Raw genomic sequence first — 20,971 nt, 5'->3', positions numbered from 1 at the left:
CTTAGCCGACATGAGGGCAGCGAAGTCCGTTCGGGGGTGCTGGGAAAGGGAGCGGAAAAGTTAAACCCAGCTTTTTGCGCTGGAAAAAGCATCTGGGGAAGCTCCCAGAGCCCTGGGAGGGGCACGAACCGGCGGCTGCTGGGTCCCTTCGGGGTTTCTCTCCCCTCCCGGTGCCCAGCGCGGCTGTTTCCTCATTCCAGCCGCATCTGAAGGGGATTTGTGTTTCAAGGGGAGCAGGGACAGCCCGGTTCACCCCTCGGAGCCGGGGCTGTGCCGGGGCAGGGCCGGGGCGGGACCGGGGCCGGCGGGGCGGGAGCGGCGGCCCCGGGGGCGGTGAAAAGGAGCTGGGGGGGCCCGACCGCTGCCGCCGCCCGCCATGAGGGCAGCGCTCGCCCCCGGGGTCCGCCTGCTCCGAGCCCTCCCGCGGGACAGCCGGTGAGTGGGAGCGGGGAGCGGGATGCGGGGACGGCACCGGGAAAGGGACCAGCTCTGGACATAGGGACCGGCACCGGGAAAGGGGCCGGCACTGGGATAGGGACCGGCACCGGGCTGGGGATCGGCACCGGGATAGGGATAAACTACGGACACAGGGACCAGCCCCGGTATCGGGACTGTCACCAGGATCGCGACCGACACTGGGATAGGGACTGTCATCGGGATGGGGATCGGCACCAGGACGGGGACAGGCTCTGGAACGGGACTCATTGTCTCGTAGACCGGCACCAGAATGGAGACTGGCCCTGGACAGAGGAACTGACACCAGGCTGGGGACCAGAACCGGGATAGGGAGCGGCCCTGGGTTGAGGGGATGGGGGAGTTTGCACTCCACTGGTGACTGGCAACCACTGGGAGGTGGAACTGGGATAGAGAAAGGTCCTGGACATAGGGACCAGCACTGGGTTGGGGACTGGCCCTGTACCAGGGGGTCACTTGCCTGGGGGCCAACAAGAAGACAGGGACCAGACTCGGATTGGTGGGTTGCTGCTTGCGGGGACCAGCACCAGGATGAGGATGAGCCCTGGGATGGCGACCTGCCCTGGATGGGGGGGTCACCCAGGGCCCAGCATCACCCCTCAGGCACCACTGTGAGGCAGGATCAGCCCACTCTGACAGCCCAGGGGTGGACATGGCCCAGGAGGGGTGTGGGGGGACCCTGAGGTGGGCAGCAGTGCCCACCAGCCTCCAGCTGTCCCAGGCCCTCACCCTCAAAATTCAGTGGGACGTAGCCAACACACAACACAACCTTGCCGGCTGCCCTCCCTTTTGGAGAGAGGATGAGCCCACTGCCCATTTAATTTCAATTAGCATTTTGATTTTTTGGAAGCCCATTGCCAAACACTCCCCCTGTTTTTCCATCAGCTGGAATGTTCCTTGCCAGAACACATGGGGTAAAAAGAAAACAAACAACACCCAAGTGTCTGGCCCAGCCAGGCACTGCATGTGAAGTTTCTCCTCCCTTTCCTCACTGTGGCCTTTCTGCTCTCCTCAGATCATTTGATTCTGACCCTCAGTGATTTTGGGTGGTTTATTCATTTTTGGGGGGGAAGCAGCAGTTTTCCAGCTGCAGTGCAGCCTTAGAGCCAGCAGCCCAGCACAGGGAGCTGCCCTGGGTTTGCAGGGTGCTGGTCATTGCTGCAGCTCCGGGGAGAAGTGAAACTGTGATGAGGAGCAGGATGGGCCAAAACCGCAAAAAAAAGGTTTTTTTCTAAACTTGGAGCAACCCCGTGACATGCCTGGGTGCTGCAGCTGCCCCTGACCACTTGCATTCTCTGTACTGCCATAAAACCCTTCCTGAAGGCTGGACAGTCCCCTTGGAGATACTCATCCTGCTCCAGAGAGTGCTGGATCATATTTGGGTTTCTCCAGGCTTTATCTATCAGCTCTGCTGGGAGCAGCATCCCCATCCCTGAGCCCAGACCCCCTTTTCCCCCATTTCCCTGCATTTAATCCAAGCAAAAAGTATGAAGTGTCTATTTGGTGGAGGAAGGGAAGCTAGTATTGCTTAGGGCATCCTGCCCCCTGGCTTTTTTTTTCCAGCTTGTCTTTAATTAACCCCGGCAGTGATGATGAATCAGCCCAGTTTCCACCCGTGATACCAGGAAGGGACTTGCTCACCCCGTGGCTCACCGGGACGGCTGCTCAAGGAGGGGGAAGCACTGCTTGGTGCTCCCCATAAAACTCAGCTGACCTTTTCAAGCCGCATCCTGGGCTATTTCGGGGGGCGGCTAGTCACCTCCAGACTGGCTTGGCTGAGTGGGTTCAGGTCACCAATCTGGCAGAAGAGTCCCACTTGGTGCTGAGGTCGCCCACCTCTGTCCCCATCCCTGTCCCACCAACCCTGAGCTCTCCGCTCGTTTCCTCCCGCAGCTATCGGGGACTGACGCTGGTGCTGACCTTCCTCTGCTACACCAGCTACCACCTCTCCCGAAAACCCATCAGCATCGTCAAGGTGAGCGTCAGCCCCACCCCAGCTGGGGGGACAGAGGACCTGGAGAGGGGACGTGGGGCTGGGGGGTGCTGGCAGCACCCCAGTTTCACCTCCTCTGTCTCCCTGCAGAGCCAACTGCACCCCAACTGCTCAGCCTTCGGCCCAAACCCCCGCAATGCCTCCAACAGCAGCACGTGGTGCAGCTGGGCACCCTTTGGTAAGGCTGAGCCACCCCAGGCACCCCAAAACCTACGCTCCTGGCAGCTGAGCTGGGCTCCCCCCGTGCCCTAAAGCTGGGTCATGGCCAGGGTTTGGCAGGGGGCCTGCTGCTCCTAAGGCACCCGGAGGTAATTAAGCAGCGAGCTCTGCCCCATGCCCCCAGGCCAAAGGGCAGCAGTGCCTGGTGGAATCTGGGACAAGACAGGATCAGTTCCCTATGCTGATGGCACCTGGCCATGCTCCCAGAAACCCCCTTGGGGACAAGACTTTTGGGGACAGGGGACAAGACCAAGCCAGCAGCCATGGGGAGGGGACACAAGATGGGGTCCAGGCTGAGGTGGCCCTAATATTTGTTTTCCAGATCGGGACAACTACAAGGAGCTTTTTGGGGCCCTGGATAATGCCTTCCTGGTGGCCTACGCCATCGGGATGTTTATCAGGTACCCAAGGCCTTTGCACCCCTTTCCCTCCACACACCAGTTTGTGCCAGTGTGCCATGAAACTGGTTTCCCTCGGGATGCAGTTATGCTAATGGGAAAACAGCCGGAGATCCTCTCAGGATTTGGGCTCAGTGTGATCACGCCCATTGGTGGCATCACCCATAACAGCTCCTGGTGTGCTCTTCCCTCTCTCTGCAGTGGCATTTTTGGGGAGCGCCTCCCCCTGCGCTACTACCTGTCAGGGGGGATGGTGCTGAGTGGGCTCTTCACCTCACTCTTCGGCCTCAGCTACTTCTGGGACATCCATGTCCTCTGGTACTTCATCGTTGTGCAGGTGTGTCATGCCGGAGGATGCCCCGGCTTTACCACTATGGCCTCATCCCAGTTTTTCAGTGACCTTCAGGGATCGGGGTGGCCCAGTTTCTGAGTGGGGAAACGCCGAGCGTTTCCACTCCCCGCAAAACCCGGTTGTGGTGTGGGCGTCGAAACCGCCGGGTGTGCCCGTCTCCGAGCAGTGCGGGCAGCTGGTTTGGCAACACCAGCCACTCCCAGATTAGCCATGGGAATGATGGGAATGGCTCCAGGGTTGCCCCAGCAGGGAAAAAAACCCAAACAAACCAAGTGTTTGGGGATGGGAGTGGCTATTTCTGAGCCCGGTAGCCCACGGAGCAGTTTGGGGGCTGCACTCCGTGGCTGCAGTCGGTGCTTCCTGGGTGATGCTCCCCATCTCTTGCCAGGTCTGCAATGGGCTGGTGCAGACGACCGGCTGGCCTGCCGTCGTGGCGTGCGTCGGGAACTGGTTTGGGAAGGGAAAGTGAGTTTTTTCCAACGTGTCCCACCCCAGTCCTGGTCCCTGTTGGCCCCAGCAGCCACCCCAGTGACACTGACCCCGGCTGTGTCCCCACCAGGAGGGGTTTGATCATGGGCATCTGGAACTCGCACACCTCCGTCGGCAACATCTTAGGGTCGCTCATTGCCGGTGCCTGGGTCTCCTCTGCCTGGGGCCTGTCCTTCGTCGTGCCCGGCATCATCATCGCCACCGTGGGCATCATCTGCTTCTTCTTCCTCGTGGAGTGTGAGTGGTGTGATCCGGGGCACAGCACACAACCGGTGTGACACACACGGTTTTCCACCTTGCCCACCCCCAAGCATTTTTGGCAATCCCAAATACTTGCTTCCAGCTTGTGGCAAGCAGGAATGGGGATCTGACCACCACAGGGATGCTCAGCATCCTTTGGGGTCATCCAGGCAGGCTCTTCCCCCGTGCCAGTCGCTCCCCTGAGCCTGTCTTTCTAGGAAACATTTAGGAAGTCCTTCAGGATTTTAGCAGGGTAGAGGGTACCCAGAGACGCAGCCAAGACCTAGGGGTTCCCAGTCCCTGTGAGATGCTGGAGGAAGAGCAGGTGGAGTGGGGCTGGTCCAGGCTCTCACAGGATATCCCTTCTCCCTGCAGATCCCGAGGATGTTGACTGCAGTCCACCACTGCATCACGTGAGTCACACTGATTCCCAATGGGCTTGTCCTGGGCTGGGTGTCACTCAGGGTACAGTAAAACAACCAGGGCATCAGGTTGTAGTGGCAGGAGTTAGAGCAGTGTTCAGTTGTCAGGGGGATGGTCACTGTGAACATCCTCTGGGTCACGCCCTGGCTGCAAATCCAACTTTTCAGCCCCTTCCAGCCAGGAGAGCCACATCTCCTGCTCATGGCTTGCTTTTAGACGGCCTCTGATGACGATCCTGGAGGAGTGACCACCAGTGAGAAGGATCCTGAAGCAGTCACCTCCAATGAGGGCCCACTCAGCCTCTCAGGCCAGAGCAGTGTGGATCGCTCCAACAGCCCCAAGGAGCCAGTCGAGGAGCCCGAAGCCATCAGTTTCCTCGGAGCGCTCCGGATACCTGTGAGTGGTGGGATGGAGGAAAGAGCAAAGCCAGGGCAGCTCAGCCCACCAATGGAGTGTCCACAGGGTGGAAAACTGGGGAAAACCCCACCGTTTGGAGGAGTTTGGGAGACAGAGGCTCCTCTGATATCCCTTCCTCTCCTCCCAGGGCGTGGTGGAGTTCTCCCTGTGCCTGCTCTTTGCTAAGCTGGTGAGCTACACCTTCCTGTACTGGCTGCCCCTCTACATCGTCAACGTTGGTGAGTTTTGGGGACAGCAAGGCAGGAGAGAGCCTGGCAAGGGAGCATCTCCTCACCCCTCTCCTCTCTCCCTTGCAGCTCATTTCGGTGCCAAGGAAGCTGGGGACCTGTCAACCCTCTTTGATGTTGGGGGTATTTTAGGTTTGTCACGTACCCGATCGGAGGGGGTGGATCAGGAATGATTTAGGGACAATCCTGGCCTTGATCAGCCTTGGCTGGTCCCCTTTGCAGGCAACACCATTTCTTTCCCCAGTGAGATTTATTCAGCATTCATAGCACTCAGCAGGCAGCAAACACCCCTCAATTTTATTTTGCCATCCAGGTGACCATCACAGCCCTTTTCCTCGGGTCTCACTTGCTCAGACTCTCCTTTTTCTTAGATAAATAATACATTTTGTAAGTGTGGAGGAGACCAGAGCTGCACTGAGGTGCTGAGAAACCATCTGCAGGGAGAAATCGGCAGGGATAAATCAAAGCTCTTCACTCTGATATTATTATATTTAACCTTGAGGGCAAACTGGTCAGAAGATGGGCAATGAAAGAGCATCCCATTGGATTTTGGGCTAAGCCAGGGTGAAGTTTTGCCTTTGGGGTGGTGTGACTGACACCTCTGACTCCTTCTTGCAGGGGGGATCTTCGCTGGCCTCATCTCTGACTACACCGGCGGCAGAGCCACCACGTGCTGCGTGATGCTGGTCGTCGCTGCTCCCATGGTGAGCTGTCACGTGGGGGCAAAACCCCATCACGAGGGTTCCCTCTCCGCCGGCTCCTTTGAGTCACGGCCGCCTTTCCTCTTCCCGAGCACCCGGGATGAGCTGGTCACGCGCTCGGCTGACATGAGAGCTGGGATTGATCCACGAGCCCAGATGTTCCCAGGGAGGACGTCCAGCTCTAGGGACTGGGAGAGGATTGCAGAGACCTTGACAGCTAAAAAAGCCCTTTAGGTTTTTTTTTTCCTCCATCCTGCCTTAGCCCTGCTCAAAAAGCCTCGTCTCTTTGATTTTCATCCCAAAAGCCCCCATGCCGACGGCCTCATGCTCCGCTGGAGCTTGGCCCGGATGTCCTTCCCGAGCACCTGCACAGAGCTCATTTGGCTTCGCTGCCACAAAAACATGGCTAATTAGCTGTAATCCAAGCCCGGCTGGCTGTGGGATGGGAGCCTCTCCTCGCCGAAGGAGCTGGCGCACGCTGGGAAGCAGACAGGCCGCGTCACGTCCGCGGCCCCGATAGCACCGTCGGGGCAAATTAGCGTCTGGCGGCGGAGCCTCGCCGGCCATAAATCGTGGCAGCACCTCGGTTTGCCAGCTGCCAGGTATTTCATCTGGCAGGCAGCCGGCGGGATGTGGAGGTCAGGGGCACCCTCAGCCCCCCCGTCACGGCCGGCGCTTGGTGCCGGCAATAATTCAGGTTCCCGCGTTCTCCATCCCATCCCCAGGGTGCTGCTGCAAGGAAAGTGCTTGGGAAAACAGCTGGAATAGCCGTAACTTGTTCGCCTGGTGTCTCTTTTCCAGCTGTTCCTGTATAACCACGTCGGCCAGAACGGCATTGGCACATCAATAGGTAAGGAGCTCCATGGCACAGCCGGCTCCTGTCACCGAAGGGATGATGGGAGACACTGTGGATTCACCTGCCTTTATTCCTCCTCGAGCTGGGCTCCCAGGCTGGGATTTGGGGGACGGTGGGGTTGGATGAGTGTTCACTGACTGCTGGGTGGAATCTCCGTGGGAAAATGGAGATGGATACATGGGACAGCGATGCCCACACATGGGCCGGGGATGATGGATCCAACATCCTGCACCTAAAGGTTTAATCTCTTCCTGGGTCCCTCTGCAGCGATGCTGATCATCTGTGGTGCTCTGGTGAACGGGCCCTACGCGCTCATCACGACAGCAGTGTCGGCAGATCTGGTAAGAGCTGCACCTCAGACCCTGCCACGCTGCCCTTGCACACCCAAAAGCTGCTCCCTCTTTCCAGAGGGATGTTTTGCTGGGATTTTTGTATTTTAGCTTTGTTTTCCAATGCCTCCAAAGCCCAGTGGAGAAGGGCAAGGCTGTCACACCTGGTGCTGTGCTCTGCACCCTGCCTTAAATGCAGGTTTATTTTCCTATTGCTTTTTCACCTTGGCTGCATGACTGTGTTTCAGCCTCTCTGCATCTGCCTTTGAGCACAAGCAGAGTGGAAAAATTTGCTGGGAAATCACCTGGCAATTCCTATCCACTGCTGGCAGTCCAGGTTTTGCCATGGTTTGGCTGCAGGCAGCGTCTGAGTTTGGTCTTCCCATCTGTGGCTGGGTCCGACACATGGAAACTCCTGCCTGGGATGTTGGCCCCCCGCTGGGACTTGCCAGCTGTGGACCCCGAAGCTTCTTTTGCTCCTTATGTTTCTTTCCTCCATCCTCGCAGGGAACCCACGAGTCTCTCAAAGGAAATGCCAAAGCCCTTTCGACTGTCACGGCCATCATTGACGGCACAGGATCCGTCGGTGTGTACGGCTGGGGGGTGCCAGTGCTGGGGGTCCCTGTCCCCTCTCAGGTGTGCCCAGGGCATCTCCTAACGTGGCTCTGTGTCCCTGCAGGTGCCGCGCTGGGGCCGCTGCTTGCAGGGCTCATCTCTCCCACGGGCTGGAACAACGTCTTCTACATGTTGATAGCAGCCGATGTCCTGGCCTGCCTGGTAGGTCCCTCCTCAGCAGGATGCTTTGGCTACCATGGAGATTCACAGGCTCCCTTTCAGCTGCCCACTCGCTGGTGGAGGGCAGGGATGATCCTCAGGAAACAGCCAGGCACAGGGCCTGTATCCACTCCAAACCTCTGCCTCCATTCACCTGGCTTTTCCCAACAACCTCCTCCTCGCACGGATTTAGTCCATGTGACCTTTGCTGGGAAGAGCCGTAGAACTGATCTCCTGGTGATGGAAACACTCAGGCCGAGGCTGGCGGCTGCAGAGCCACCGGCCTCCCAGCCATCCTCCCCCTTCCCTCTTGCAGCTCCTTGCTCGTGTGGTGGTCAAAGAGGTCCGTGGCTGGTGCGGCTACATGGCGAGGAAGAGAGGGTACGTACCTCCCACCCCAGGGTGGCCTCCGGTCCCACGATGCCAAAGCACGGTGTCGTTGCCGCTCCAGAAGGATGTTTGTTATCCTTTGCTGTCGCTGCTGCATCTCCACGTGGGCATCGTGTCGGGCTTCACGAGGCCGTCTGCCCCATGTCCTGCTCCCGTGGCCACAGAGACATTTCCACCTCGAGCCAGGGCAGCACCCGGGGGATTTTAACCATCGGCACCCCACAAAACTCTCGGGGTGCTAAACACACCGTCCTTGTGTCTTTGTAGCTCTAGTGTGCAGCTAACAGAGTCAGTGATGGATGGGAATTAGCTCGGTGTAAGTATCTCCGTTTGAGCCCTGAGGATTAAACGCAAACACAAGCCTGATTCGTCCTGATTCTGAGTTTCACTTGGCAGGCTCAGCCTAGAAACAGCCACTTCCCTGATCATTTAAGGGCTGAGATCAAGACTTTGGAATCAAAGGGTCAAATCACAATGGCTGGGGAGGAGAGTGCAGGGTGGGCAGCACATCTTTGTCTCCAGCTGACTTACTAGATGTTATCCCAGATGCCCAATTGATTGGCATTGATGAACTCACTCGAAACAGCTGAATTTATAGGCTTTACCCACCTGTGCTACTGAGTTTGATTCCACACGATCTGGGCTTGCTAATCACCGTAGCCAAATCACTGCAGCCAGGGTATAAATAATCTTCAAATCAGCACTGGCTTGGCTACGATTGCCACTGACATCCCCCTGTGACACCAAGAGGGAAGGGGCCTCACCCAGTCCTGGCATTGGGGGTGCCAGACCCTGGCCCCCTGCGAACATTTGGTCCATTATGTCTTGTGTTTGCAGGTGAAAGACCAATAGTCTGGGCCTCATGCTGTGGTAAGTGCGGCCCAAATCTCCTTCTCCAGCCACCGGTGGAGGGCTGTCGAACTCCTCTCTCCTGTGCCGGGGCTGGTTTGGATGAGGGCTTTCCTGGAGGGGTTGGCAGCACCAAATTCCAGCTGGTTTGTGCTGGGGGAAGCAGCTGGCTCAGTTTGTGGAAATACTGCAACATCCTGAGGGCTTTGGGGAGCGCCTTGTCTGTGGAGCAGCTTGCAGAGAGGAGGCACAAACACTGGGGTCTTTTTGGAGGCACTTCAGCTCTGGCCAGAGACAAAATGGTGGCTGGATCTCCTTCTTGCACCTGCTTCTCCTCCTTGTGGTGCAGATGGGGCCAGGCTTTCCCGGCAGAGCCGTTTTCCCTTCCCATCTCTCCGGCAGAACTGCAGCACCCATCACACATCCCCACACGTGCCACCACGCTCAGCCGCTCGCTTCTCTCCCCGCAGGTTTAAGGAGTTCTGACGTGCCCCCTGTGAGCCGCCCCACGCCCAGAGGGAGGAGAGAGGCTGGGGCACACCGGGAGCTCAGGTGTCCCGGCAGAGCCGAGGTACAGCCTCAGGCACAGCCCCGTGGGCTCACTACCACCACCAAGGGTTGGCTTCCGACGGAGGCAGCGGCGAGGAGCAGCCCAAGGGCCCCGGCCAGCTGGTTTTCTGGGTCGGTTCTTCACCGTCAGCCGTTTTATTAATAAAAACATGCAAAAACTCCGTGCCATGTCCTGGAGGGGCTCAGCCAGGTCTTCGTGGACTTGGGGGTGACGATCGCGCCCCTCTTCTTACTTTTCTCCACGTGCAGCCTCTTGTTTGCGAGCCTGCCCTGCTCTTGTTTGCGAGCCTGCCCTGCTCTTGTTTGTGAGCCTGCCCCATCCCAACACTTGGGATTTCAGGACCTGGATCAGGACAGTGATGCCAAATCACTTTAAGCACTGCCTCACCAGCGAAGCGCTGCTTATTCTACACAGACAACATACCTGGGCTGAGCCCAAATTAAGCTGAGTTTATTCCTCAGCTCATCCCACTGAAAAAAAAAAAAACAAACCCAGTTTTTTTCCTGATTATTATGATTCCTAAGTCATGCTATTTAGCCTCAAAAGAAGAACGTGAGTTAACCCCCACACCACAGCAAACACCCTCTCGCACGCTGCGGCCGCTCTCAGTCCAGTGTGGGCAGCTGATGATCTTCGTTAGACGCCCCCTAATTAGGAGGGGCCCCAGGAGGTTAAGCTGGCGCTGCTGGCTGCTGGCTCTGTGGGCTCCCCGGGCAGGGATCGGGCTCAGAGACCCCCACAGCATCACCTGACTAAGGCCAGGGCCAGCTGTGCAGCCAGCTCTGCACTCCTGGGGGCCCCCAACTTTGATGTGTGAGAACCTGGGGTGCACGGGGTGCTCGGACGCCGTGGGTCATGTTTCCAGCCTGCTCACTGCCCAGGGATCGTGCCCAGGCAAGCTCCAGTGGTGCCCGGTATAAATCTGAACTCTAACTGACTTCACCTTCTTGGATCTTAACCCGAGGAGAAAACATCTGGGCCTGATGTGATTTTATTAAGTGCTGATTTCATCAGCGGAGAGGAAAAAAAGGTGGAAAAAAAAAAAAAGGAGGAGACTTGCCGGCCAGTTGGATCAGCTCCCTGTAAACCCCTGAGGGGGGACAGGCAACTTGGAGAGTGGCAGCTGCAGGTTTGAGGTGACCTTTGGTCCCCTCACACTGGCCAGAGATGCTCAGTGGGGCTTGGAAACTCATTGATTGCCTGGGAGAAAAAGCAGAAAAAATGATGGAGCAGGCAGAGAAAAGCAAAATCCCCAATTGCCCTTTTTTCCCAGGAAAATACCAACCCCCCTTGGGCAAACCCTGACGGAGCCATGGGGAGAGGTGTCACAACTGTGTCTGTCCTCAGCAGAGCCAAAAGGCTGACAATGCAGAGTCTCCAGGCCACGTGGCTCGTGGCACGTGTGGCCTCTGAGGGGCCCGAGGACCCAGCAGCGATGCCACTGGGCTGAGAACGGCTCTTTCAGTGCATGTGTGATGGATGCTTAATTACCATCCCTCTGTGCTGGAGAGCTGGAGCACTCAAAATACATTTTCAAGCAAAAAATCAAGCCCTGACACACACAGGGGCTTATTGCAACGACAAGTTGGTTTCAGGATTTTTTTTCCCCCTTTCTTCCCTTTTTTTTTGCCCCCTCCCTCCACCCCCTCCTGCCTGTTCTTTCAGCTGACCATAGTTTTTCCAGGACAAATTTAGGTCTGGGCCATGTCCCACTCGTGTTTGGAAAGTCTGAGCAGCCTTGGCTGTGCTGCTGGGAGTGAGGAGAGAGGGCACATGGCCCACGGCAGTTTTAAACTTAAAATAAAGAGAGCCAAATGCCAAAGAAAACCCCAGATCTCGCTGAGATTTGGGATTGAGGGGTGGGCAGGAAGGCGAGGGGGAGATCTGGGTTTGCCTCAGCCAGAGAACTGTTTAAATGGAGCTGAGCTCCTCTGGGAGGAGTCTGGAACGCTCACCTCGCCTCTTTCCTTCTGCGACAGAGAAGGGGACGCTGCTTTTCCCTGTGCCACGAGCCCCTTCGGCACCGCGCTGCGGTGAGGGGTTGTGCCAGCACGGACACGCGTCCCCCGCTGTCCTGTGACGGGACAAATCCCACCTGAAACGGGCTCTTTTTGAGTTTGGCAGACGCAGAGCTTGAGTTTTTCCGCGGGTGACACCCCCCAGCCCCCCAGCACAGTGATACCCTTCACCGGGGGGGGGTGGATTGGGAAGACGCTGCACATATTTTGGAGGAATGCTGCTGGTCCGCCGGGCTGCTGGGGAGGTGAAGAGGTGGCTGGGACACGGTCCGTAATTACCTATGCAAGGAGCAGCCGGCAAAGGCTTGAAGGGCTTTTTAATTAGCAGCCAAAGGCAAAGCAGGATCCAACAGCAGGGAAGCTGAAGTCAGCAAAGTCAAGGTGGAAATCTGAGGGCAGCTTTTCCAGCGAGGGTAATTAAGTGCCGGCAGAGCGCAGCGTGAGGCGTGAGGAATTGCCGTCATTCAAGGACCTTAAATCAAGGAGAGGAGTTTCCCCTGCAGGCACTGGCGCTCCCTCCACCCCTGCTTTGGCACTGCTCCCCGCCCGGCCTCGGGCAGGACAGAGCAGCTGCCCTCAGGCTGCTGAGCCTGGGCACCCGCATCGCGGTGCAGGAGCATCCCCACTCGTTTCTAACATGCCAGGCAGGGGATTTAGAGGGGAAAAGGGCTGTTTTCCCACCTGACCTGAAAGCAGCCTGGCTGTCCTCGTAGTGCCACCTGCAGTATCTTTTGACATGTGCCCTTTTGGCATGACAGGTATCTCTGCCCGGGATTCAGCCTGATTTTTGCCTGCACAGAGCTGGCATCTCGGGACATGGCACAGCCGGTGCTCCCACCCTGCCAGGGGAAAGCTGGGACCATTTGCTCAGTTTGGGCTGCAGCAGGGCTCCTCGGCTATCCCATATCCCAAGCTCCCAACACCCTCATCAGCAAGTGAGAGGTTGGGATTTAAGCCAAACCCACCATCTCACTGCACAATAATTTAAAAATAAAGGAGCAGGGTGCTAGACAGAAGTGGATGTGCTAATGAAAGGTTATCCTCCGGGAGCTGAAGGTTTGGGATGGGGACAGGAGCAAAAAATCCCCATTTGGGGCTGGTTGGAAAGCAGCTCCGGCTCATACCAATTCTTTGACGTGGTCTTTCCTTTCCCAAAAATAAACAGGAACTGTCTGGAAAGCCCCTGTGTGGAGAGGAGCAGAATGGTCCAGAATAAATAAATACAGGGAGAGCCCGGGCTGAGTTCATCCAGCCGGTCGTTCCCCACTGCCAGGGGTGGCGAAGGATGAGGATGGAGCTTGAAACATCTTGGTGGGGGTGAAAGCACATGGGACTCTTTCTCCAATTAATAGGATTTTGGGGAAAATGCTGAAATTGCCTCCTTAAGCACATCCCTCTTGCAGCATGGCTTTCCATTCTCCCCAGAATACCCCCCGCACCATCAACCTTTTGACTGATTTTAGTCACACAGTTTAAGTGGAGGAAAAAGCCCTTGTTTGGGTTTATTTACGGCGCAAAATAGGAAGAATTTTCACATTTCTGCTTTTAGGGTCGGGTTTTTAGTGCCCCCAGCACTTTTGCCGTGGCTGGCCCCCCATCTGCCCTACTCAAACCCTGGCAAATTGCCACCCAAATCATCCCACCAGCACGGGAGTAACGACACGGCAGGGGCATGGAGCCAGAGTGAGCCAGACAAGCTCCGTGTTCATAAATGTTATTAAGACGATGAATTAAATATGAATTTTGTTTCAGGCATAACTTCCAAATCACCAAGAGACCCCAACGCGCTTGTGTTGCATAAACGCTCGGCGTGTTCCTCAACACGACCGTTCGGCTCCCTTGGACAAAAGCGTCGGGATGGGAAGGGATCGAGTGTTTCTCCGGTTTGGAAAGCAGGGACGCCTCTCCTCTGCCTTTTTGGGGAGTGTACTTACATTTTTTAGCTGCCTGAGTTCGTGCTCTGGGGTGCTGGGGCATTTCCTGCCGGGGAAGCATCGTTTCTATGCCTGCTGGTTCTGCCTTATCAGCCTTTCGTGTCCTGACAGTGCTGTTTGGTGACTGACAGCTGTCAGGATATGGCTGAAAGAAGCCCATTGGTTCTTTAATTTACTCTCACCATCTTCAGTTCGAAATTAAAAATAATAATAAAAAGAAATCTCTAAAATGGAGAAAGAATTAAAAAATCTAAGTTTCTGCCCCGAAGTTTTTGGCTATATTGCCTCTGACCCCAACTGCTTGGGGCTGTCTCCACTTGGCTTTGACCTCACTGCAATACCTGCTGCCTGCTGAACCGTGGAAGGCTGAGCAGCTCCATCCCTCTGGCTGGGGCTGGAAAATATGAGCCATAAGATAACTCACCTCACCTGTGGGGACCTCTCCCTGATGCAGCAGGGATGGTAAAGGCTCCTTCCCTGCTCCAAAACGGTCATGGGATGCTCCAGGCCACCAAAACCTTTTTCTCCTGCAATTTAAAAGCCTTCTGAAATTTCGTGCAAGAAAAGGCTGTTGCCACTGAGGGCACAGAGCAGCAATTGCTGTGCAGACACCCAGCTCGGCTGCTGCTGCTGCTGCTGCTGCCAACAGGTTCATCTCAGCACAGGTTGATGGCTTGGCTCCGCTTCCCCAAAAAAATTGGAAGAGAAATGGGATTCAACCCCATTGCTGCTGCTGCTGCAAAACATAAGGAGTGTTTTTTTTCCCTCAAGGGGGAAGGTATTGGAGTTGACCAGCAGCTTCAGCAGGACCTGTGAGCTGGAGTGAGCTGTGGTTCGAAGCTTTAGGGTAGCAGCAACCCTGAGCCTTCAGCCCCACCCAGGGTGACACCTTGGGGTCCTTCACACCCAGGGGACACTTGGGTACCAGCAAGGGGGGTTTCCATGGCTGGCAGGACTGTTCTGCACAGGGAGGTGAGACCCACCTTTCCTCTGCACCCCTGGGGAGGGCAGCTTTCCATGTGCTGTTTTGGCATTATTTTGCCTGTTGATCCCTCCCCCCTCCAAAGCTCCTGGTTTCCAGTCCAAGGGACCACCCCCAACAATCCACAACCATACACTGATGGTTTGTTTCCTTGTTTTTTTTCCCCAAAACCCTCAGGTCTGCCCCAGGAAAAGGTGGTTCTCAGAGGCACCATCGCCACAGGGCTGGCCAAAAGTGACATTCCTGGAGGATAAATAACAGCTGAGTCAGTGGTTTCTCAAGGGGTTTTATTAAATGACAGTGAAAAAGGAGTGGTAACAAACTATCTCTTGTGGGTAACAATAACAAACCATCTGGGTTCAGTTCAATTCCCTGAATCAGGGGCAGCACCAAGTGCCTGGATCTCAGCTCGCCTGTAAACGAGGAGACAAAGGTTCTAAAGCCTTTGCAGATGCAGAGGCTTGAAGACCCTGGGGAGGAAGAGGCTTGTGCTCAGCTCAAACTCTGCCTTTAAGGATGAAAGCTGCAGTGCTGGGCGCAAGTGACCTTCATTTGCTTTGCTGGTGCTTCCTGAGCTCGGAAAAACCATCGTGGTCACCTCCAGAACAGCCTCCTGGTCTCCCTTCCTGGTTTATTCCCATGAAACTGGGATTTCCTCTTCGCAGGGATTGCTGTCTCTAGCTGCTGTGGAGCGGCTTGGCGTACACGGGCTCCATGAGGTGGTAAATCAGGAGCAGGAACAGGCACCCAAGGAAGACCAGGCTCATCACAGCCAGGAGGACGAAGCGACCGATGAAGAAGGTGTCCACGATCTGGAGGGAACACAAGCACAAGGATCCCAGCACATGTCACAGCCCCAATCTGCTCCTGGAGCCTGGAGGGAGCACGCCACAGCCTGGAAAAGACAACCTCTGGGGCTCCCCCAGATTTCTCCCCTTGCTTCTCATCCCTGGCAAGGGATGAGCGACAGGAATCTCTGCAAAATGCTGCTTGTGGGAATGTTAATGTGGAGCAGCACAGTACTGAGCACAGGGAAGAGACACAAATCAAGCCCTGGAGCAGCTCTCCCCACTCACAAACCTCCAGCCCTGATTCTCTTTGAGAAGGGAAATAGTGGAAATTAAAAAAAGAAGCTACAGCAGCAAGGCAAGACACAAAGAGAAGCCAACAGGGAGGAGGCTGGTTACAAAATCCCCCTCTCTGCTCCTGAGACCCCCCAGAGCTTTGCTCAGCCCCGGCTCAGCTTTATCCATCACATTAGCACATGCTCAGCCCTGGTGCTGCTGCAGAGACAGTCTCTGGTGAGCGAAGTGCTGGCTCCTTCTGCACGTTTCACTTTTTAATTAGCCAATTAGCAGAGTTTTGGTGCAGAAAGCCCAGGTCATGTATTATTGATAGGCAGGGCAGGTCCAGTCCAATTGAAGATCCATGAAAAAAAAAAAAAGCTTTCCAATTGCGTTCACCTCCCGGGCACAAACATGAGCTGGGCTGCCCTTCATCTCGCTCCCAACCTTCACACAGGCAGGTCACATGCAACACAGAGAGAAGAAAAGAACCTTACAAGTATCTTTTAGTAGGGATTTACCCAGATCAAAATCCAGAAAAGCAATAATTAACGTGCATTAATAATAGAACAGAGGAAACGGCACCTGAAAGGCCACAAAACTTTGTGTATTCAGAGCCCAAAGAGCTCTGGGAGAGATCAAGGTGGCAGCTCAGGCAGCCTGATGGAACCCCAGGTTGGGGGAGATCCCTGTGCCTGAAAACACAGATGGCTCCATGCTCGAGCACGGCAATAACCTACAAAGAGAGCTGAAGAGCAGTTACTGGGCTTAAACAGAAAACAGAGCTGGGGGAAAGCAAAAGGCTACAGAATTGGAAGGAAAATTATAAGGAAAGGGGGCGGCAGAGGGGGAGCAGGGGCTGCTGGAGCTGGGAGGGACCAAAGCAGGGGTGTGATCGCTGCGCAGAGCCCCTGGGAGCCAAACCCCAGAGGTCAGGGTGGAACAGCACATAAATCAGGGATTTAGTCTGAGAAACTGAGAGACAGCGGCCCCAGGAGCCACACAGCCCGTGCCAGCCGAGACTGTGCCGGAGGAGGAGACCAAAAAGGCAGCGCAGGGCCATTCCCGGGGCCTCGGGGCAACCTTGCAGCCCATCCCTGGGATAAAGAACCATTCCCAGGGCTTCAGGATGGCCCCATCCCTGGGGCAAAGGCACATCTGGGGCCATTCCCAACATAAAGGCCCATCCCCGGGGCCGCAGGGCAGCGGTCAGGGCCATGCAGTAGGTAAAGGCACATCCCCAGAGTCCATCCACGGAGCCTCTGGGCACCCCCGGAGCCCATCCCTGGGGTAAAGGCACATTTCCAGGGTTCATTCCCAGAGCCTCAGGGCATCCCCGGAGCCCATCCCTGGGACAAAGGCACATTTCCAGGATCCATCCCTCGAGCCTCAGGGCACCCTTGGAGCCCATCCCTGGGACAAAGGCACATCTCCAGGGTCCATTCCCAGAGCCTCAGGGCACCCTCGGAGCCCATCCCTGGGACAAAGGCACATCCCCGGGTACCGCCCCTCCGCCCCCGGGCCCGCCTGGCCGCTCAGGCCCGGGCTCACCTCCTCGGCGCTGGCCGGGGCCGGGCTCTCGCCCTCGCGGGGGAAGAGCAGCAGCGCGGCCGTGAGCGCGGCGGCTCCGAGCACCACGGGCACCGCGGCGACCCTGCGGGGAGAGCGGAGAACGGCGGGGCGGGCTCAGCACCGTGCGGGCCCGTCCCCCCCTCCCCATCCCCGCGGCTCACCGGGGCCGTCCCGCCCCGTCCCCGCGGCTCACCGGGCGCGGCCGGCGCGGGCCAGCGCCATCCCGAGCAGCAGCGCCATGGCCCAGAGCAGCAGCAGCGCCAGCACCCCCGGCCCCACGCCCAGCGCGCCCGCCATGCCGCGCCGCCACTTCTGCCTAGCAACCGCGCCGCTCCGGCCAATCAGCGCCGCCCGACGCGCACCCCGCGCTGTCTATTGGCTGAGGGGCGGGGCGCGGGGCGTGACCGCGGCTTTTCCCGCCCCACCTGACGCGCGTTCGGCGCTTCCCATTGGCTGAGGGGCGGGGCGAGGGGCGGGGCCGGCGCCTTTCCCGCGCTACCGGAGGCGGGGGCGCGCCACGGCCGGTCCCGATCCCGATCCCGATCCCAGTCCCGATCCCACTCTCAGGGGGAGTCCTATTGCAACAAGTCCCTATTGAACAAGTCCCTGGCCCTCCTTAGCGTCATGGAACGCCCAGAACTACCCGCTTCAGCCGCTCCCCGTCCCGCGGCTGTGGCCCCTACCCGGACCTCGGAGCTGCTCCCGGTGGAATTGGAATTCCTCTCCGCTCCCTGTGCAGGCGGGTCAGTGCTTGGTTACCCAACTCGTGCCCACCTCGCTGCGGGGAGCGCCTCTGGACACACTTTCGCCCCCAAACCCTAGAAATTCAGCTGTCCACGCCCTCAAAATATTTAGGGCCAAAATCAGGCAGATTTGGTTAATACACAGGGAGTACCAACAGGGTTTTAGAACAGTCATGCTGGGGAGCTGGGGCAGCCAAGCCAAACCATGGGGATTTGTCAATGCTTTGAGCATCTTCTAGTATCAAGGCAAGAGAAATTTCCATTTAAAATCGGTTTTTCAGCCTGTTTATAAATCCTGCCTCTTCATCTTGCCCATCAGACCCTGGCTGGTGTGGTTTGATGAGTGACTTTATCATAGAATACCAGAATTCCAGAAAGGTTTGGGTTGGAACGGACCTTAAAGACCATTTTATTCCAACCCCAGGCACTCAGCTCTCAACTGCCAGTTCACCTGAAAAAACCCAAACACTGATATATTCCCTTTTCCCCCCCAACTGCTTGAAGTCTGACGATGCTTTGGCTGCACAGAATGTCACCTAGGTGCTGTTTTCTGTCACTCCTTGCGATGGGAGGAATAAACCAGCGGTTAATTACGCTGTGCTGCACCGACCTGCCTCTCCCTGCGATGAAATCAGAGTCGCCGGCGTGGCACCAACCGCCTCAGCAAGCAGAGCACAAACTGTTTCTGACACCTGCCTTTACTTGGCATCGAGTAGGAACTGGCTGCCAACATATTAAAAGCGTATGTTTGATAGCAAACTCCTTCCCGCTCCACCTTGTGCCGTTCATCCCACCAGGCAGGTTTTTTTCCCCTCTGCAAACCCCACATCACCGATGTCCATCTTCTCCTCTGTTATTCCCCAAGCTTCCTGTTCCTGTTGGCAGGCAGAAATTACGGATTTGCTCCTGTTGCTTGGGAACATCCCTTCGCTTTTCTCTATTTTGCCATTTCTTTTCCAGTACTTCGTAAAACCCCAAATTTCTTCTCCACAGCCCTGTTTCCAGCTGGAACCTTCTTTTCCTGCCATCCCTCTCCTGTCTTTTGGCTTTCCATCTCAAAGTGATAATTTTTGTCCATCAGCCAATGAGGCTTTTTCTTGACTTATTTTTCTCTTCTACCTTTTACCCACAGCTTTTCCAATGGCCTCTTTAACTTCTTCCTGTATTGACCAGATCTTTATTTCTTATCTCCATCTCCTGGTAGTTTCTTGATGCTCACAATGACAACATTAAGCCAGTTCAAGAGGTTGCAGCAGGGAACATGAATCATCCAGCTATTGAGCCCACTGATGGGCTACACCACATCCCAGGTATTTGGCCAGAGGTTGGAGAATAAATCCAATATACACTCCAGCAACCACATCCAGCGGCCAGGTTTGAGCTGTGCTGCTTGTTATTTTCAACCCCATCATCAAAATTGGGCTGATGGTAACTCAAGCACTAAGACTTGGATTTGAAATGATGTCCAGCAGCTCCAAAATGCCTGTATATTTATCCCTATAATATTTATTCATAGGGATATAAATTATATATATATATATATATCTGTAATATTTATTTGCATGGTCCACAGGGTACCACAGCGGGATTATGGTTTCTTTGAGCACAAAGGAGGCAAATGGTAAATCCACAGATAAGGGACTGGGAGAAGGCATCTGGGAAAACCAAGCTCATTGGTGTGGTATTTCCAAGCACAACCTTCATTAGAAATTTCTTCATCCCATCTGCCACAAAACTGATCATCCTAAACACATCCCTCTTCTGCATCTCAGCCTCCCCCTGGCATCAGAAATGCCTGGCTGGGGATTTGCCTTATGGACTGCTCTGGCAGCTGGTCAGTTGAATGCAAAGATTAGATTTTATGGCCAAAGAATCATTTACTGCTGGCCTAAAATAACTTTTCCTTCCATATTTTACCTGCTGGGACTTGGTCCCATTTACTCTTTGTGTCAGAGTTACATTGCACCTGGAAAAAAAAGGTAACAGAAAGTAGGAGAAAGGCAATGCTGAGTATAAAAGGTAAATTAAATGTACAAATGCACTAGAAATTGAGGATTTTTGTGTTGTTTGCACGAATCTGGGAGAAACTTCATATTTGTGGTGGTTGTTTTCCAGGATAACTGTTGATGTGGGGGCGTTTGCTGGTGTCACAGGTCCAGGTTTCTCCAAGACTTTTGACTTGCACCCCGTGACATTTGCATCCAAACCCTTGTGCTGGGGACAGGACCAATGACAAGTGATATGGTAAATTCCAGCTCCAATGTGTTTGATAGCAATAATTTAGGTATCATAAAGCCTTTCCTGGCAGGGCTCTCAAGGAATACTGTGCTTTAAACAAGGAGAAGCAGATCATCCAGCTGCTGTTGGACACTCACGGCCCAGAAAACCCAATGCAAAGAATTTGTCTGGACATAAATAATTCAGTGTTCTCCAATGATGAGGAATGATTTGAAGGATGCTTCATCACTGCAGGTAGTTTTTCCCAAGGGAAAAACTAGGGAATTGTGGCATTTATTGGCAAAGGCATGACAAAGATCCTGATGGTGGAATTGTATGAAATGGGCTTGGCATAGAGATGCAATTAGTGCTGAGGCTAATTAAACGCTTGGCCCAGGAGGACGGAGAGGTGACCTCCCTTCAAGGCCTGCAAGACGGGATCATATGGATCAAAGCTCTTTTGTAGGACACCGCTCAAGGGGCAGGTCCTGGAAATGGGGCGGGTTTGGGTCAAGACACCCTTTTTTTGGGTTAAAACCTGCAAGTCCACCAAGCCCAGCTCATCCTGGTGGCCAAAATAACCAACATCAAATGATAATGAAGGATCAGACTCTCAGTGGCAGAGTGGGAAGTGCTGGATGGGGGAACTGATTTAAAACTCTTTGCGCAGTCGTAAAACTCCCCACTTTTACGGCTGGAGCTCCTCGACGCTACAATATTAGAATTAAAAAGAAACAGG

At 55.4% G+C, this 20,971-nt stretch overlaps 2 protein-coding genes across 3 annotated transcripts; one reads left to right on the top strand and one right to left on the bottom strand.

The window, feature by feature from the left end:
* Positions 1–355: 355 nt before the first annotated feature.
* SLC37A2 (solute carrier family 37 member 2) lies at positions 356–9,862 on the top strand. Of its 2 annotated transcripts, XM_027699490.1 has the most exons (20): positions 356–435; positions 2,368–2,449; positions 2,558–2,645; positions 3,009–3,087; positions 3,286–3,421; positions 3,825–3,901; positions 3,996–4,162; positions 4,541–4,578; positions 4,805–4,984; positions 5,133–5,223; positions 5,302–5,364; positions 5,851–5,936; positions 6,735–6,783; positions 7,057–7,130; positions 7,626–7,704; positions 7,798–7,895; positions 8,209–8,273; positions 8,550–8,598; positions 9,120–9,152; positions 9,602–9,862. In XM_027699490.1, the coding sequence occupies exons 1-18, from the start codon at positions 377–379 to the stop codon at positions 8,590–8,592; spliced, it is 1,554 nt and encodes a 517-aa protein (XP_027555291.1). In that variant the 5' UTR covers positions 356–376; the 3' UTR covers positions 8,593–8,598; positions 9,120–9,152; positions 9,602–9,862. The 2 variants fall into 2 exon arrangements, with proteins under 2 accessions (XP_027555291.1, XP_027555292.1); XM_027699491.1 differs by lacking the exons at positions 8,550–8,598; positions 9,120–9,152.
* A 5,047-nt stretch (positions 9,863–14,909) lies between these two features.
* Positions 14,910–17,569, bottom strand: TMEM218 (transmembrane protein 218). The gene is made up of 3 exons (XM_027699576.1): positions 17,466–17,569; positions 17,252–17,354; positions 14,910–15,448 (listed from the first exon to the last, which is right to left on the bottom strand). The coding sequence occupies exons 1-3, from the start codon at positions 17,567–17,569 to the stop codon at positions 15,314–15,316; spliced, it is 342 nt and encodes a 113-aa protein (XP_027555377.1). The 3' UTR covers positions 14,910–15,313.
* Between the last annotated feature and the right edge of the window lie 3,402 nt (positions 17,570–20,971).

Source organism: Neopelma chrysocephalum, unplaced genomic scaffold, assembly GCF_003984885.1.
Source record: "Neopelma chrysocephalum unplaced genomic scaffold, ASM398488v2 Primary Assembly neopelma1_138, whole genome shotgun sequence".
NCBI classification, from domain to species: Eukaryota; Metazoa; Chordata; class Aves; order Passeriformes; family Pipridae; genus Neopelma; species Neopelma chrysocephalum.
This window is presented reverse-complemented; position numbering and strand designations above follow the sequence as displayed.